This window comes from Frieseomelitta varia, unplaced genomic scaffold, assembly GCF_011392965.1.
Source record: "Frieseomelitta varia isolate USP_RPSP 00005682 unplaced genomic scaffold, Fvar_1.2 scaffold_797, whole genome shotgun sequence".
Taxonomy (NCBI): Eukaryota; Metazoa; Arthropoda; class Insecta; order Hymenoptera; family Apidae; genus Frieseomelitta; species Frieseomelitta varia.
The window spans coordinates 14,975-32,613 of NW_025110586.1; the positions used below are offsets into that span (position 1 = coordinate 14,975).

General features: G+C 39.4%; 3 protein-coding genes across 12 annotated transcripts in view; 1 reads left to right on the plus strand and 2 right to left on the minus strand.

Annotated features, from left to right (window-relative positions):
* LOC122536078 (LIM/homeobox protein Lhx3) overlaps positions 1-546 on the plus strand; it is a 10,836-nt gene extending 10,290 nt beyond the window's left edge. Inside the window, exon 7 of the mRNA XM_043668134.1 lies at positions 353-546. Coding sequence (XP_043524069.1) covers positions 353-537 — 185 coding nt within the window. The 3' untranslated portion in view covers positions 538-546. The remainder of the gene's footprint in view (positions 1-352) is intronic.
* A 49-nt stretch (positions 547-595) lies between these two features.
* LOC122536079 lies at positions 596-3,202 on the minus strand. 5 transcript variants are annotated; one of them, XR_006308327.1, is made up of 3 exons: positions 2,893-3,202; positions 1,155-1,156; positions 845-918 (listed from the first exon to the last, which is right to left on the minus strand). XR_006308327.1 is itself a non-coding variant. In XM_043668135.1 (2 exons), the coding sequence occupies exons 1-2, from the start codon at positions 3,031-3,033 to the stop codon at positions 596-598; spliced, it is 462 nt and encodes a 153-aa protein (XP_043524070.1). In that variant the 5' UTR covers positions 3,034-3,202. The 5 variants fall into 5 exon arrangements, 3 of the variants coding, with proteins under 3 accessions (XP_043524070.1, XP_043524072.1, XP_043524071.1); XM_043668135.1 differs by lacking the exon at positions 1,155-1,156 and having other exon boundaries at positions 596-918; positions 2,895-3,202; XM_043668137.1 differs by lacking the exon at positions 1,155-1,156 and having other exon boundaries at positions 596-918; positions 2,880-3,202.
* Positions 3,203-3,811: 609 nt separating this feature from the next.
* Positions 3,812-17,639, minus strand: part of LOC122536077 (centrosomin-like) — a 49,024-nt gene continuing 35,196 nt past the window's right edge. For 4 of the 6 annotated variants that reach the window (XM_043668130.1, XM_043668127.1, XM_043668131.1 and 1 more), the window contains 12 exons: positions 17,435-17,606; positions 16,696-16,835; positions 15,094-15,504; positions 13,928-14,149; positions 13,483-13,845; positions 8,034-8,141; positions 6,291-7,556; positions 5,887-6,174; positions 5,539-5,775; positions 5,236-5,439; positions 4,918-5,152; positions 3,812-4,773 (listed from right to left, as the gene is read on the minus strand). In XM_043668130.1, coding sequence (XP_043524065.1) covers positions 4,562-4,773; positions 4,918-5,152; positions 5,236-5,439; positions 5,539-5,775; positions 5,887-6,174; positions 6,291-7,556; positions 8,034-8,141; positions 13,483-13,845; positions 13,928-14,149; positions 15,094-15,504; positions 16,696-16,835; positions 17,435-17,606 — 3,858 coding nt within the window. In that variant the 3' untranslated portion in view covers positions 3,812-4,561. The remainder of the gene's footprint in view (positions 4,774-4,917; positions 5,153-5,235; positions 5,440-5,538; positions 5,776-5,886; positions 6,175-6,290; positions 7,557-8,033; positions 8,142-13,482; positions 13,846-13,927; positions 14,150-15,093; positions 15,505-16,695; positions 16,836-17,434; positions 17,607-17,639) is intronic. The other 2 variants (XM_043668129.1, XM_043668128.1) reach the window with 2 other exon arrangements.

Below are 17,639 nucleotides of genomic sequence, written 5' to 3' on the forward strand. Positions count from 1 at the left end.
GTTAAAAGAGAAATTTTATCACAAAATGATATCCATACTTACAAACTTAGTTAAAAGAGAAATTTTATCACAAAATGATATTCATACTTGTAAACTTAGTTAAAAGAGAAATTTTACCGCAAAATGATATCCAAACTAAATTGAAAGAGATACTGAAAGAAAAATTTTATCACAAAATGATATCCCCACACTTACAAACTTCGTTGAAAGAGAAATTTTTATCAGAAAATGATAAATCCATATTTACAAACTTAGTCGAAAGAAACGTTGAAAGAGAAATTTGACCAGAGAACGGCGATATCCATGCCTGTACAAACAAAGTAAAATTGGAGCTGAGCCGAATGGTTTGCAGGAGCCGCAGGTGGTATGGTACCAGGACCGGCGTCGGATTTGAGCAACGAGTCGAGCGGAGGCGGCGGGGGCGGCGGCGGCGGAGGCGGTGGTGGTGGTTACCCGGACTTTCCACCCTCGCCGGATTCGTGGCTCGGCGAACCGCCACCTCCGCACGCTCACCACCATTCCCACTACGGCACATAACCCGGCAAACTGACGCGTTGCCAAGCACCGTTCGGAAGAACGGACCGGCGCAAGGCGTTCACCTGACAGGACACGATCGAGAGGCCAATGTCGATAAGAAGACCGCCGTCGGATAATCAGCCTGTCCGTGTTCGTCATCGTCGTCGTCGTTCGTCGACAACCTCGCGACGTTCTCGAGCCGCCTCGATCCCAGGAGGATCTCGATGTTCGACGAGCGCATCGTCGACGAATCACCAGGAGCAACAGGAGGAGCGGGACTCGATCGAGATGCGTGCGACGATCGAGCACCGTCTCGAGCCAGGGAGATGTCGTTCCAGTCGTGCCGTTCTCTCCACCGTCCCCGCGGGTTTCCCATCATCCTCAGAATGATGCCACGCGTCACTGTAACATAAAAACTCGTTACACTCGTAACACGCGTAATGCACGCACGCACGCACGCACAACACGTGCATTCAATAGGTACGATTAATCTAAATATATTTATGTACAAGTTCCTCGTTTCCCGGTACTATGGAGTTTCATCTCGTCGAAATAAGAGAAATTACTAGAGGGTAGTTTAGACGTGTCGCCGAGGCCGGATGTCCACGCACGAACCGACGAGATCATCATCACGTGACATCTTCTTAACGAAGAACAAAACTCTTCTAAGCAAAAAAAGAAAAAAAAAAAAAAGAGAAAACACTCGTTTCGTTCGTGAGCATCGCGGGACACGTTTTTCTGTGGTATACCGCGCTTACCGTGAGGCTAGAAGTTTCAAGGTGTCAAGGTTTATTGTAAATAACTCAGATTAGATTCTATCGTGCTACAGTAAGAAAAGAAGGAGGCAGGGAAAAGGGGAAATGGATTGGCGTACTGCGATCTCTGCGGGAGCGACGCCGTCCGCGAAATGAAATTCAAAAAAGAATAGAAATGGCCTCCATGGATCTTTCGCATCGACGCTCGACAAATCGATTCGCCTGCTACGCCTTTGCGCGTAGTTAGGTGGGTGATCGCGCGAGACTTCTGTCTCCGTTATTTTTTTGTTAGAGGAAACCTATGTATGTGTGTGTACCGCGACATCGAACCTGTCGAGGAAACACAGACGACAAAAGTCGATGCCGATCGACCGTGTATGGTATAAACACTTGTGGTTTATACAGTTTTCAATAACGAGTATCGAATATCGAATATCCATTCTTGTACATACGAATTTAGCGCCGACAGGGAGTTGGCCAGCTTCGCGACCAAAATCAAAATCGCTCCACCTTGCCACAATCAGTCGACTTTAACCTCTTGCGCTGGAATGACGTGCCGCGCACGTCGAGAATTTTTTTGCCCCAAAACTGCAATATTTCCTCAGTTTTAAGTATATTTAAGTGTAATCCAGGCAAAACAAACGATAAGTTTATTAATTAATGATAAACTTTAATAATTTCTACCAGTGACATCATACCGACGAGTTCGAAAGAAAAAAAAAGCGACGAATTATTGGATACGGTTTGGTCACTCGTTATGGTCCGCGAACCAGTTACCAGCGCAAGGGGTTAAGCAGCGATTATCGTCGAGCGTCGCGAACGCCTTTACGAGTGGATTGATCCACAAAAGCGCGATTTTCCACTCGAGCGACAGCCAGGCGTGAATTACTGAATTATCAAAATTTCGTAATTTACCGCCAGAAGTAGTTTACTTTCGACCGGTGAATGATTGAAGAAAACTCGCAAGTCGAGAGACAGTTGTATCGTGAACGAAACATGTGATACACAAGAAGGACGTCCAGGCGTGACAACGTAAAAAAAAAAAGGAAAACAAACGTATCGCGAAGAAAACGTGTTTTACACATCGCGAAACGTAAGATGTTTCAACATATTTCCAGGTGTGATAAAAGAAAAAAAAAAAAACATCAACACCGATGGTTGTCTCTCGAGAGCAAGACCCGTTTTCGCGACTTATTAGACGATCGCTACTCGGTTTCACCAACGTAAACGAAATCGTCAAATAAACATGGCCGCCATTCGATCGAGCAGCAAAATCAAAGTTTGCTCTCGCGTGTTTGTTTATCGTTGGTGAAACCGAGCGTCAGTAGATTACACCTTTGACGTGTGCTCTCTCTGCGTCCCTTTTTTTTCCCCATCGATTCGCAGCCATTCGGAAAGTCATCTGTCTGCGGGATATTTCGATCGATCGACTGACTCCAATTTCAAACATACGAGTTCGTTCGTTCGTTCGCGCGGTTAACGCTTTACAGAGGGAACTGTAAAATAATTTTATCCGCACAAAAAGAAATATCGATATTTTCTATTAGATGCTAAAGGTGTACTAGACGTACAATTGGCAAGTTTGCTTTTGTTGCAAGTTATACTCACTGCGTACTTATACACTCCTCTCTGTCTCTGTGAAGTGGTAACGATTCGAAATAATCAAAGTTATAACAATGTCAATTGCACCCTCGTTCAACGCACACGCGTGCGAGACACGTACGTACGTATGTATGTCTCGCGACGGCATGCCTAGATACATAAATGATCGATAATCAAAAGCAACGGACTCAATTGATCGACTGTAACCTCCGACTGATGGCTAACTTTATTCGCATATACTGTAGTAATATGAGGCATATACGCGAGTCACGTGACAAGTCACGTGCCGAATCACGTGACGTGTATCTACAATTTACAACGTGCGAAATTCTGCATTTATAAGTTAATTTTTTTTTTTAATGTTTTCGTATGCCTCATATTATTCGAGAGATATAGTATATTTGAAACATAGCGCGTATCATTCGTCAAGGACCGATAAAAGAAACAAAAAAAAAGTATATCGTTGTAGAATTGTATATACGTCAATCCCGAAATCATTTTACCCGCGAAAATTCGATGAACTGGAATTTATTGGAAAGCTACAAAAGAAGAAAATATGGTGTATTAAATGTCGGGTAAATGAACTGAATGTTGTACAGTTACGAAAAATTGAACATACGCTCCTCAGCGGGTTTCGCAGATGAGAGAGAAAAAAAGAGAAAAGAAAAAGATTCGCGTGACTAGCGCAGTCATTCATAACTTCATCGACACGAGTTACTACGGATCTTTATATTATTATCTAGTCATCGAGTGATAATAAAAATTCTATCGTAATCTATACCACGTTGTACTGTGTTTTTCGTTCTCTTCTTCCGTACGTTTCTTCTTGGAGCTTCTTTGCTTGAAAATATTTATTTCTCAAGTTTACCTGTTCCGCTTGTAAAAAAAAAACTTTTGTTGGATCGAGGAGTACAAATGCTCGGTAGATTAGAAATCAATTTTCGTTTCAATCTCAACAAGTTCTTCCACTTTTGTTTTCAAATTGTCAATGGCACTTTATTTGCGAATACTATGTACAGATGCTGTTTGTGTGTAATGACATTCTCGATATATTTGTATGTATGTACATGCGCGCGAATTTCTGGACGTCGAGAATTGCGACAAAAATGGACAGTTTTTGATTCGATGACAAGGTTACAGCAACCTTCAAAGAGGAGAAACAATCTACAAAAGAACTCAAATACACATACACAATACGTATATACAAAACTCACATACAGAGCTTCGTTTTCTTCTTCTTTTCTTTTTTCTTTTTCGAAACGAAGTTTTCTTTCCTTCTTTCTTTTTCTTATCGTTATTTAGTCTCATTTAATCGTATTAATTCTTCCTCCCCCTTCCCCCATTTCGTCGTGCAACGTTTCATGAATGTACGAAAATACTTTCTAATAGTTTCTTTTTTTTTTTTGTACAATATACAACAACAACAACGTTCGCTGCCGCTCATTAATTTGTATAAAATACAATTCTCGTTCGTTGCTCAGGATTTAAAATGAATCGAAAAAACTTGCGCGTGAAAGACAAATATAATAGTAAAAACGCGATTGTTAAAAAATGAACGCGTAACACGTCAATTTCTTTTTTTTTTTCTTCTTTTTAAAAATTCACAACGAACAGCGACTTTATCTGTTTGATTACTTTTTCTCTCTGTAAGTGATACTTTGATTCAGTTCAGTTCAGTTCAGTTCAGTTCAGTTGTCCAACGGTTCTTCGTACGTCCTCGTTTTCTTTAATATGCTCTTGGTGATTTGCAACTGTTTCGTTATCGCCTTCTCGACGTTCTTCTTGTTTTTATTCGACGCGGAAAGATGTTGGAAAGTATCCTCCAGTGCCTTTCTCGTTTTCATCAACTTCCTCCTCAGCGTTTCGTTCTCCTGCTTCAAAGCTTCTACTTCGTCGAGACCTAAGAATCAGTTACAGCTTATGAAAATTAATAATTTACTGAATTTAATGAATTAGTACGACAATTTATCAACTGATTCACGGTAACTTTCAAATTAGATCGCAAAGACGAAAGGAAGACAACTTTTTCAATGTTATTCCTTACCTTCCATCGGCAATGGGCTTTCGCTGTCGATTTCTCGCGCCGGTCTGTTACCATTGCTGTTGTTATCCTCGTCGCTCAATAGATTAGTCATGGACTCGGTGATCTTCAATGTGTCTTGCAGCGGCCTCATGGTTGTGATAGCCGCGTCGCTTTCGATCCCCAAGTCCGGCGAACAGCTCGATTTACTGCGTCCGCCGACCGTTGAGTAGCTTATGGGTAGCCAGTACTGCGAGTTCTAAAATAAATTGGAATCCATCAGAGTCCAGAATTGGACGAGGAAATAAAAGCAAAAGACTTGACAAAATTGACAAATTGTACATTGTACGCTTGATATTCTTGCATAATGTCTTCGCAAGTTTGCTTCAGCATAGTCTCCGCCGGTATCGAAGAAACGCCGCTGGAGCTTGGCGCTGAGTCGCTCGCCTCGCAAACCGCGACGTGCCTTCGTAGCTCTTTGTTCGTCACCTCCAGCTCTTGCAATCTTGCTCTCTGCGACTCGTTGACTTGATTCAAATCCGATATCTATGATAAAAAGAACGCGCGAGCGTGTCCGTTGAAACAACTTTCGCTACGATTTAGCGAAAGTGGTAACAAAAAATGTAACGAAAAACGAGACACAACCATTGATCTTACTTCTTTGGTAAATTTGTCGTGCATCGAGCGAACGGTCATCTCGCATCTGCTCTCCATTTTACGGATTTCTTGCTCCAGGCGTAGCTTGTCGTTCGTCAGCTTTGTATTCTCCACGAGGATCTGACTGTGCGAGAGGGTCAAGTGGTCCAGGTCCTTCGTCAACGCCGATATACTCGCTTTCGCCGACTCGTTCTCATCCTCAAGCTTCTTGACTCGTGTCCTCAGCTGCAAATCATTCGGAGAAGACAGTTTCGGAGCGTTCAGTTTGAGAGAAGCAATTATCCTACTGTGAATATCTCTTAAAATTGCAAAGATTCAATTGCTGAGATTCATTACCGCGTCGTTTTCCCTGTTGAGCGATATCAGCATTTCCGTGGCTTTTCTCTCGGCGTTGTCCTTGCAGTGCATCAGCTCAGTCTTCTGTTTGTTCATTTCTGTCGCCATGCTCTCCAATTCGGCCAGTTTCTTTTCCAACTGCGTCCTGCGAGCACCGTTCTGCTTGCTTTCTTTCCTCAGTGTGTGCACCTCGTGCACTCGCCTCTCCAACGCCGACTGCAATTTCTCGCAGTGTTTCTGCGACTTCTCCAATTTGGCCATCAACGGCGATATTTTCTCGTCGAATATCTATAGAGTTCCCAAAATTATCAGTCAAAACCAAGATCGTCGTGTCACTTGCAATGCAGTTGATTTTTTTTTTTTTTTTTGGTTAGTAGCATTACTTATTGGTAAATCAGACTTACACAGTCGAAAGAAATTGTGGCAGCAAACTCGTCCCGAAGGGCGCCGAGCTCCGTGTACAGCGAGGCGTTTGTTTCTTTCAGCTCTTGTATCTGGTGACTGGCCTCGGAATCGTTCAGGTCGTTCTGATAAGACTTGTAGTAAGGCACGTACTCCAACGAGTCCTCGGAGTCGGTGAACGTCTTGGTGTACTTGGTGAATCTCGACCGGCTCAGTGACTTCTGCTGCGTTTCCTGTAACCCGATTCTAGCCATGGAGACGGTCCTGTCCGGCTCGGAGAATGCCTCGGAGTCTGACTGCGTGGACGCCTGATTCCTCGCGACGCTGAGCAGATTCTCCGAGCGGCTCTTCTTCACCGTGTTGTTGCCGTCCGTCAATTTCACGCTCGCCGCCTCGTCGGCGTTGACCGCCCGGTCGCTCGCCGTCGAAATCCCCTCGAGCGCGTTCACAAAGTCGTCGGACAGTATCTTCGAGTTGATCAAAACGTCGAGCACGGTGGTCTTCCTGTGCCCGTTACCGACGCCGTTCCCGTCGTGGTCAGCGTTCTTCAACATCTGCTTCATGAACTTGACCAAATCCTTCAAGTGCGTGCGCATCAACTCGCAGTATTTCTTCGCTCTCTCCGTCTGATTGTCGCCGTATCCGTCGATCTCGCTCGCGATGTCCGGCCTCGAGACCAACTTCAGCCATTTGAGATAATCGACTTCCTTCTCCAGCTCGTTCCTCTGGGCCACCAGCTTCTGCACGTAGCCGGTCATGGTTTTCACGTCTATCGGCTCGTTACCGTCCACGTAGTTCAGCTGCACCACCTCGTTGGTGAACGTCACCTTGATACCGATGTCGTTCAGCTCTTTGATCAGGGCCGACAGTTGCGCGCTGGCGCTCTCCTGCGTCACGTCCGGCTTGCCTCGGCCCTTCTCGTGGCCGTGAGTGGTGGCGGTCATGTGGTTGTGAAGCTTGGCGATCTCCTTGTTCTTGCTCCACAGCTCCGTGTTCACCAGCTTCTGCAGATTCTGCGTCTTCACCTGCAGCTCCTTCGACAGCTGCTCGATCTTGCGGTTCTTCTCCTCGAGCTCGGCGTCCTGGTGCCGGAGCCTCCGGAGAAGATCCTCCCGCTCGCTCGAATACTCTATGCCGTCCTTCTCCAACGTCGCTGTCAGCTGGTCGAGCTCGTTCGCCTTGTCCTGCAGCTGCTTCCTCATCGTTTGCCTCTCGATCTCGAGAACCTCCAGCTTCTGGTCCCTGTCCTGGAGCCGCTCTTTCAATTCCTAAAATTCCATTCGATTCCGTTGCGAAGTCAAACGAGCGTGACTGTATATCTTTGAACTTCGGAGTTTCGAAAACAAATTTCCGATCGTAATTGGTGATTTCGGAGAGAACGAAGAGAGCAATCAATCGGTGAAAATACGAAATTTTTCTAACTGTAAATGATTTTTAACGATTTCTAACTGTGATTTTTATAAAAATTCGCCAATTGGAATATTAACATTTTTAAATAACTTTATATATAAAAATTCAGAGGCTAAAATATTGCTCCGCAATTTTTAATTTTGCGTCTATGTAACCAAAATATTGCTGTCTATCTTACAGTAAGCGCGTCTGAAATACTATAGACGAAATAATTAATAATTTCTTTCCTCTTGAAATTCGTCAATCCATCGCGATATAATGCTCGACATCTTTTCTCTCTGTGCCAGCTCGCTTTCGAAAAAACAAGTTTCATCAAGGTTAAGACAGAAAATTACCTCCGACTCGGTTTCGATCTGCTTCTCCAAACGATTCTTCTCGGCCTTGATAGCCTCTATTTGATCTCGCAGGTCGTTTATCTTGGCTTCCATTTCGTCGAATCGTTGCTGCACATATAAAGTATAATTGTTCTCGTCAATAAAACTCGGAAACAAATCGGTTCGAACGGATCGACAAGCTTTATTTGCAAGAAGATAACTGGCGATTACAAAGATGGGTGTGTACAAGGGTACAAAAATGATACGCGTGCGTTTTGCTCGAGCGAGGAGGGCAGAGAGCTTTTTCTCGCGTTTTCTTTTTTATACAGAATCTCGTGGATGGATAACTGAGAGCGGAAAAGTGGAGCAAATTCAACACATTTACACGTTAATTTAACATTGCGCAGAGAACGCTCTCGTTTCGTGACAAGGGTATTTAAAGTCTCGGTTTCCTTGACCAACTGCGCGGCGAGACAAGGGTAACGATATCTGGCTCCTAAAAAGGGACAAAAGAATAAATCTAATTTGTAGATTGTTTGATCTAATAGAGTAGGTTAGAGTAGGTGACTAAGTAGATTTGATCTAATTTGTTTTTACTTAGCTTTAGCCTTAACTTCTTGCGCCGAAATGAATGTGCCACGCACGTCGAGAATATTTCGCCCAAAATATTTTCTTAGTTTTAAGTATAACGAACAAATAATAAATTTATTGCTTCTCGGTCATTTCTATCCAGTGATATGCCGATGAATTCAAAAAGAAGACGAGTTATTGTACACGGTTTGGTCACTCGTTATGGTCCGCGAATCAGTTACCAACGCAAGAGGTTAACCACTTGCGCTGCCAACTGATTGCGGACCATAACGAGTGACCAAAACCGTATACAATAGTTCGTCGCTTTCTTTCTGAACTCATCGGTACGATATCACTGGACAGAAATTATCGATAAGTAATAAATTTATTATTTACTTTGCCTGGGTTATACTTAAATATACTTGAAACTGAGAAAATATTACAATTTTGGAACAAAAATATTGTCGACGTGCGTGGCACGTCATTCCAGCGCAAGAGGTTAACCACTTGCGCTGGCAACTGATTGCGGACCATAACGAGTGACCNAAAATCGTACACAACAATAATTCGTCGCTTTCTTTCTGAACTCATCGGTACGATATCACTGGATAGAAATTATTGAGAAGTAACAAATTTATTATTTGTTTTGCCTGTTTTGTTTTACTTAAATATACTTGAAACTGAGAGAATTTTGAAACAAAAATATTGTCGACGTGAGTGGCACGTCATTCCAGCGCAAGAGGTTAAGACTTCTTTCTCTCTTTTTCTATTTTTTTTTTTTTCTTCTTTTTCGTCGACTCTGATAACTTTCTAACAACTTGCAACTTTTTTTAACTTTCTTTTTCTTTTCAATCAAAATTCTGATTAACTTGCAATTTTAAGTTTACATCGTACCGCTCTCTTACTTTCATTTAGCATTAGTATTTAGCATAGTATGGTTATTTTTATTTAGTACAGTGTCACGCAGCTATTTTCACAGAATATTTCGCGAGTGAGAAATGAAGAGGAAATGTTAATGTTAAAGGATGAAGAGTTGATAATTGGCCAGCTAAGAAGCTTGAAATAAAACAGATCGATTAACCAACGTCAACGAATCATCGATTCATTTCAATACATCGAGTATCAATTGTCATAATCGGCCGAACTTGAACAGCGTCAATGTGTTTATTCATTCGTTTGCTACTTATTTTTTAATCATTCGTTTACTTCGTTTAGTTTCGTTTATTGATAGTCGTTTGTTATACTTCGTCTTGCTGTAACGTGAAACGAAGCAGAAAGACGACACTATACTCTCTTTTGTTACATCCACCTACCTCCATTCTCACCGAGGCGCACAAACAGGAGAACATCTTTTTTTTTTTTTTTTTAATCGTCTACCAAAAATTCGTTCGATTCGATCAGCCCTTGGAACGGATATTCGACGCGAATGCTAACGATTATTTCTAGCACTGGGGAATATCCGTGACCGGTGAAAAAAAAAAGGGGGGAGAGACACGCGAGGAGGCGAGACGATATTCGTGTTTCTTCCCTTTCGAGCAATCTCAGATCTTAGGGAAAATATCCCAAGTAAAAAAATCGTCGCTTTTCTTTTTATTCGTTCGCTAAAGTAAACAGGAGAGAGAGAAAAAAAAAATAAAAAATAAACTCGCGTATATATCCTTCTACTCGATCGAGAGTCGTTTCTCTTTTTTTTTTTTTTTTTTCTTCGCGCGTTCTTTTCGATTCGTTTCGCTCTCAAAGACTTCTTTCAAAGACTTCTTTCGGACTTCCAAAGAAACGAGTTCGTTTCTAACGAGAGTGTTATATTCGAGATCGATCGCGTTCACGAAGTCGTTTTTTCTTAATTTTAATTGTCGTTCGTCGGCGGAGGGAACACCGCACCGTTGGTTCGAGACGAATTTTCGTGCGAGGACTGCCGGCTAAAGCGGCGGATCGCGCTGGCCTCCTCTCTCTCTCTCTCTCTCTCTCTCTCTCCCGCGAGCAGACTGTCTCTCTATTATTAGACGAAAGGCACGTTCTTCCGTTTGGCGGTTCAAAGACACCACCGCGGCCTCGCCGGGACGCCCGGTTTCCACACACGAAAATCACATCGACGATCGCGCCTGCAACTCGCTGTTTCACGCTCCACCACCGACACACGATCGCCAATTCCCGCTTGTTCGACGTGGAATTCGCGCGTGGGACGTCGCTATCACTCGGTGAGCTCTGAATTGGGCCACCGCGAACCCTTTTTGCAGCCGGTAGTTCTCGCTTAACGAGTAATTTTGTCATTCATCTCTGAATCGAACCACGAAACGAGACGACCAACTACTACTTTGGCTTGAATGATGAAGTCGGAACGGAACTTAAAGAAGCAAACGAGGCCTCGAGACGGGTCTAAATTCGGCCGGTGACTTTTAAAAGGTGACTGACTTCGATAATTTGAATTTAGAAATTTCGTAGAGTCGTTCGTTTGTTCTTAATGCTTGTTAACACCTTGTCACGCCGTTTGGCGTCAAATCGAATACTGTTATCCGTTACGGTAGACGCAGTTAGGCGTCATGTGATGTACGTGTAGATATTGTAAAGTCCCAACAATTAGAAGATTGTTTTAATTACTGTCATATTGAACAAAATTATTGATTTCTCAATATTAAATTTGTGTATAATTTTATATGGACTAAATTTTTATTTCTGCGATTATATCGTGAAATATATATATATAATTATAATTTATCTTTATTTAATAGAAACACTTGTTACTTGAAACTAACAAAAATAAAAAATTTTATTTAAATTTCATGAAAAATAAAACAAATTTCGTTTAAATTATATATTATTTTTATTTATTTAAATTATATTAATTTTACTTTAACATATGTATATAAATTCTATTTAAATTTATATAAAAATTAATAATAAAATATATAAATTTTATTTAAAATATATATATATATATATATATATATATATATATATATATATATATACGTGTTTCATTTTTCATAAAATTTAAATAGAATTTTTTATTTTTCTTAGTTACAAGTAAAAATGTTTATTTTTCTATCAAATAAAGATAAATCATATATTTTCTTCTCTGTATTGTTATTAAATAAACAATCTCGGTAAGGTTGTTTATTTAATAGAAAAATAAACACTTGTTATATACTTGAAACTAATAAAAATAGAACAAATTTTATTTAAATTATATATTTTATTTATTTAAATTATATTAATTTTACTTTAACATATGTATATAAATTCTATTTGAATTTATATAAAAATTAATAATAAAATATATAAATTTTATTTAAAAAATATATATATATATACGTGTTTCATTTTTCATAAAATTTAAATAGAATTTTTTATTTTTCTTAGTTACAAGTAAAAATGTTTATTTTTCTATCAAATAAAGATAATCATATATTTTCTTCTCTGTATCGTTATGACTCCTCAGTAAGGTTGTTAATGCTCACTATCGGTTTGTTGTATTTTGGAGACTGTAAAGACGCTAGATTAGAGTGAATGTCGGAATTACTTTCAATAAATTTTTCGCAACTGTTGACATTGCTTTACTTCATCGCTCTACGTGTACGAAAAAAATACCATAGGAACGAACTTGGAGATAAAATTGGATTCTGAAATCCCTTGGTTGGAGGAACTGGAACCTTGGGCCGTAGCCTAATTAAACTATATATAGATTCGCTCGTAGATCGAATTCGGGACAGATAACGAGAAAAACGGCGAATCTTTCGAGAATCGAAACTAAAATTAAGCAATTAGACAATTCAATAAACGTAAAATGAACAATCGATTTATTTGTTAAGAGCTTGTGACAACAGATTGTGGCTCATTCAAGTTAAAAATACGCGAATTTCTTAAATAATTTTCGTTCGATTTCACATTCGAATAGTCGTATCATGCATAATTCGTTCGTTCGTTTATAGACTCGAAACGTATGTTAGTATGTTAGTATGTGAATAGTCAGCTAAATTGTTGCCAGAGAGATATAAAAAAAATTATACAAAAAGATCTCTTCATCTTCGAACGTACGTGACCGTGTAAAATACATAAAATATTTCGTTTGCTTATTCCTTCGCATTAATAACGCGTACATAAATTAAACGTATGCTTTCACACATGCCGTGCATTAACGCTACAAATTCGTGCAAAAAATGTACACATGCAACGAGAAAGAGGCAACAACAAATTACTTTTCTTCCTAACAAAAAGTATTAAAAAAAAAAGATCTGTAACTTGTATTGAACTGGAGAAGTAAAACTCAATAAAAAAAAAATTAAATTAGAAATTAGGTAAAGGAAACGAGTAGGAAACACTTTCGACACGGAGGAGTCTCAAACTTTAAAACTCGTGTCACAGATCTGAGAAAAAGCTTTTCTTTCCTTATTTTCTTTTTGAACTGCTAGATACTTCATACTTGTGCTCGCAATTTATCAAAAGGTGTAATGAACAGTGCCCCAAAGTGCGATAAGTGAGAGTCATGCAGTGAGAGTGATGATGGCGATAGAGAGCAGAAAAGGAGAAGTAGAAGTAGATGTTAGGTGAGTTCAATGTCTCTGAAAGAAAGAGAAACGTTTGATAACCCTAAATCATCCTGCGATTAATCCCGTTTCCCTTCGTTTCACAAGCGGGACGCATTGCAAATCCAAAGCGTTGTCTCCACGTTTCCGTACAGTCACACCGGACATCTATCCATCCCCCTGTTACAATATATTTCTATATGATAGAAATTCAATTTCTTTCGTTCATTCTCTTCATGTTAAACAGCTACAAAAGTATGGAAAAATCTCGAGACAACGCCACCGAGTTTCAGGCCGAAGCCGCAGATTTTCAGCAGCACGTGATTCCTCAGAAACGCGGAGACAGGCATGCAGAGACGAAAAATCATGATCTCGACCTGATTATTGCTGGCGTCACGTTCTGGATCGTCCGTCATGTTGCTGCTGACGTCTCTTCCAGCCGGCTGACTCTGTCCTCCATCCCTCGTTGTTCCTCTCATGCTCTCGTGCTCGCGCAGCCTGCTCAGCTCGATCTCCAGCTCCATGATCTTCTGGTCTTTCCTCATTTTCACGGTTTCCAGTTGCTGCTGCCTCTCCATGAAACCTTGAATAGTCTTAAGCGCCTTCTCGTGCTCACTTTCCAGCTTCTGCAGCTTGTGACTCATCGTCTCGGCGTGTTTCTGCATGTTGCACAGCTTCAACACCAGCTGCTTCCTCGATTCCTCTTGATACTTCAGCTCGGCGTCTTTTTCTTCCAGTTCCTAAGTCAAGAAACAAATCAAAAGTTTCAAAATTCCATTAACAGGATTGACGAGTGTCTCGGTAAAGAATGTTTCTGCGAACTTTGATCAAATCTCTCACGTCTTTCACCTCTCCGCTGAGAGCTTTCTTCCCTCTCGTTGACCTCTCTCGATTTGGTTCCCAATCGAGGCAAGTGTTCCCTCTCTTCGTCGTCCCCTGTCCACAGGTCATCTTCTGTCCCATTCTCGTTTGCAAGGGATCTTCGATTGGATTCATAGCCGACGGACTGCTAGGGGGTGATCTTCTAGAGTAACCATTCTCGAACTGCAACGTGTTTAATAAACACGAAAATACCATTTTTAAAAAAACGACTCACAGAAAAATAAGAATATGATGTACTGTACTTGAAAGTACAATTAGCTGTTCAAACTGCTCAACTCAACTCAACTCAAGTGTTCAAAAGACTCGACTCCACTATGATTTCTCTGTAACTCATTCTGTTTTTATGTCTTCACAATTCTCATTCTTACCGGGCCCCAATGTGATTGGGATTTTTCTCAATATTTAGATTTCTCCAGCTACCTGATATATCCTTGATCTTTCTGGCCATAATCTCAACCCTTTGCACTCCAACTGTTTCTAAAGTATATCTTTACAACAACTGTAACATTTTTGGCTTCTTATATCTATCTAGTATCTAGTGAATTATTTATTTGAAAGTAAAAATTATAAGTATGAGTTCTTGAACAGTTTTATTCGAAATGTTGAATTACTGTTTATTATAAATAATCCTGTGTGTAATAAATTTGTTGCCAGGTGTTAAACAGACAATTTTCACTAGGTATAACATTACTTTCATATCTCACTATCACTGGAATCAATAAATTGAAATCTTCTTGCTTTTTTATGTTTTATGGTAAGAATAATATATCACTATTCTCAGACTCAATGCTTGATGTCTCAAAACACTATCTAAACACTACTACTCTTCAAGTAACTCGCTTCCTATGATATTTTTTGATACAATGCATAACAGTATTTTCATAACATGTAATCAAATAAAATTTATTAACAATATAAAACTACATCATCAAATATTGTCCCTGGAGTGCAAAGGATTAATAAAATTGAATAAAACTAAACTAAATTTAAACCCACGACTAGCTTCGGATACTGCAGTAACATGTATAATACTTCTTGTAGCAGCTACAATGAAAAATCGACATAGAAGGTTGAAAGAATAATTTTTTGTTCAGCGTGACAATCACCTGAGAGAGCAGGGCACGATGCTTATTGTTCAACTCGGTGAGAGCATCGTCCCTGGTTTTTATAGACGCCCTTAACTGATCGACTTGCTTTTTCCTCTTCTCTGAAACGGCGTTTGACTCCTCGTACAGCCGACACCTCTCCTCTAATTGTGCGTTTCTCTCCTTGATGACTCTCTCTTTCTCGAGTAGCTCGTTCCTACACTGCTGAACAACAGTGTCCCTTTTCAGCAGCTGTTCCTCCAGCTCCTTCACCTTCTCCCGCAGCGACTCGATGTCCTGCAGCCTCTCCGCGTCCAAGTTTTCCCTCAAGCGCGTCTCCGCCTCCAAACGTTCCCTGAACTCGTCCCGTTCGCTCTCGAGCTCCTGCGCCCAGACGCGCTCCTCGTCCAAGCTGCTCGTCACCTGCTTCACCTGCGTTCCATCATTTGATTGAAATTCAAACACATTCGAGATAGGGCCGAATGTGTATTTTTCTGTTATACAGGGTGGCCATTGAAAAACTGAAGGGTTGTTGTTTTTCATCACACATAATACTGAGAGAAATCCATTAATTATATTTCCAAATGAAATAATAAAAAAATGAAAAAAACACATGTGTTTGTAAAAATTATTTTTGCTTTATGCCAGTCTTTCAACACATGTTTTCTTAATTTTTTTATTGTTTTATCTTGAAAATGTAATTAATAGATTTTTTTCAGTATCATATGTATTTTTAATAAAAGAAAATAAAAAAGATTGGAAATGAACAAGTTTTGACTTTTTCAAACCCTTCAGTTTTTCAGTGTCCTCTATACAAATTACAGTTTCTGTATTTACAGTGTACTTTTTTTTATATTAAAAAAAAAGGTTTTTGTTTTTACTTATATTTTATTTTATTTTTTATCATTTATTATATTAAAAATCTGATCCTCGTATCGAAACATTGAAACAAACAAAAAGGAGATTTTACGATAAAAATTAATTCTCAGAGAGGAATGAAAAAATAACCTTCGAAATATCCAACTTTCAACAGACTTTTAATTAAATTACTATGTACACATGCGCTAAACTCTTGTAGATTATTATCCAAGATTAATAATCTTTTGATACTCTGAGAATTTCGTCGAAAAAAAATGTCGACGTGTAAGAAATACAAATGATACTGACGAATTTTCCCCGAGTTACACGATAAGGCTCGCTTATCGAGTCCGCATTCTTTTCGTAGCCGAAGGAAGTGGACAGAGATAACATATAGGTGATAAATAGAACAGACAGAGGGAAAATAAATAGAACGGACGGAGAATTTGCTTATCAATTGCTCCGAGCAACGACATCTCTTCAACATCTCAAAAGTAAAATCAAATCGAGGGAAACATAATATTGAATCTCGCTCTTGAGGAATAAATTTTCTTCGATATTCATTCGAGAAAGGTTGAAATAGAAATTTAAAGAAGTTCGCTCTCTCTTCCTTCTCTAACTTCCCTTTCACTTATGTACTTTTTTTTTATATGTTACAAATCAGACACAGACAAGTCTTATTTGCAAGAAATCGAAGAGATAAGAATTCAATTTGTTTGTACAAGAGTCGTTACTTCCGCGTGTTGTCTCCTGGTACTGTCTTACCTCGGCTTCTAGAGATGCAACGAGTTCTTCCATTTTACGTAATTTCTCCTCATTCTCCAGCGCCTTTTCTGGCGTGATGCCGAAAGCTTGTTTATAGTAGATCGACGCATCTGCCACTTTATCTTGGTACTCTGCTAACTCTGTCGCAACAGATATATATTAGTACTTAACTTCAGTATTAATATATTATATATATAATGTATATTATATTATATTGTGTATTATGTATATTATATTATATTGTGTATATTATATATATTATGTATATTATATAAATTATGTACAATTAGTGATTAATAAAATTAACTACTTAAAATTATATTTTAATGGCAACGATTCGACGATTTATGAACGTATGCGATACCAAGTAGGTTTATAAATAGCTCGTAGAGTTAGTTGAACAAAAGATATCTTCAAAAAAAAATTTGAACGTTTCTTGACTAATGCAAAGAAACAACGAAAGTTCCAAAATATATATGAAGATACAGATAATATATATATATACAGTGTGTATGTTGTTAGAAAAATTACATACAGAAATTCAATAGAAGAAATTCTTCTAATTGTTCGCTGATAAAGAAAAAAAAAAAACAATACGTAGAGTTTCTTTAATTAATATTAATATGAATAATAAATAAAACGATATGAAAAAAAAAGAGAAAGGAAAATTATGTAGAGTTTCTTTGATTACTTACTCGAAGTGTGTTCGTTTAATTATGACAACGACGTGGTTACATACCTTTCTCCAGTTTTCGAATTTTTTCTCGTTCATTTTCAAGCGATTTCTGATACTGAGCCTGATTCCGCGAAGAAGCTTCTTTCTGCTCCTCGATCAATTCGAACGCCTTGGCTGCCTGACTGAGGAGCTCTTGTTTCTCGATCAACTCTTTCCTCAGTGATTCAATTTCAACCTGTCGTTATAATAAAAAATAAATAAATATGCA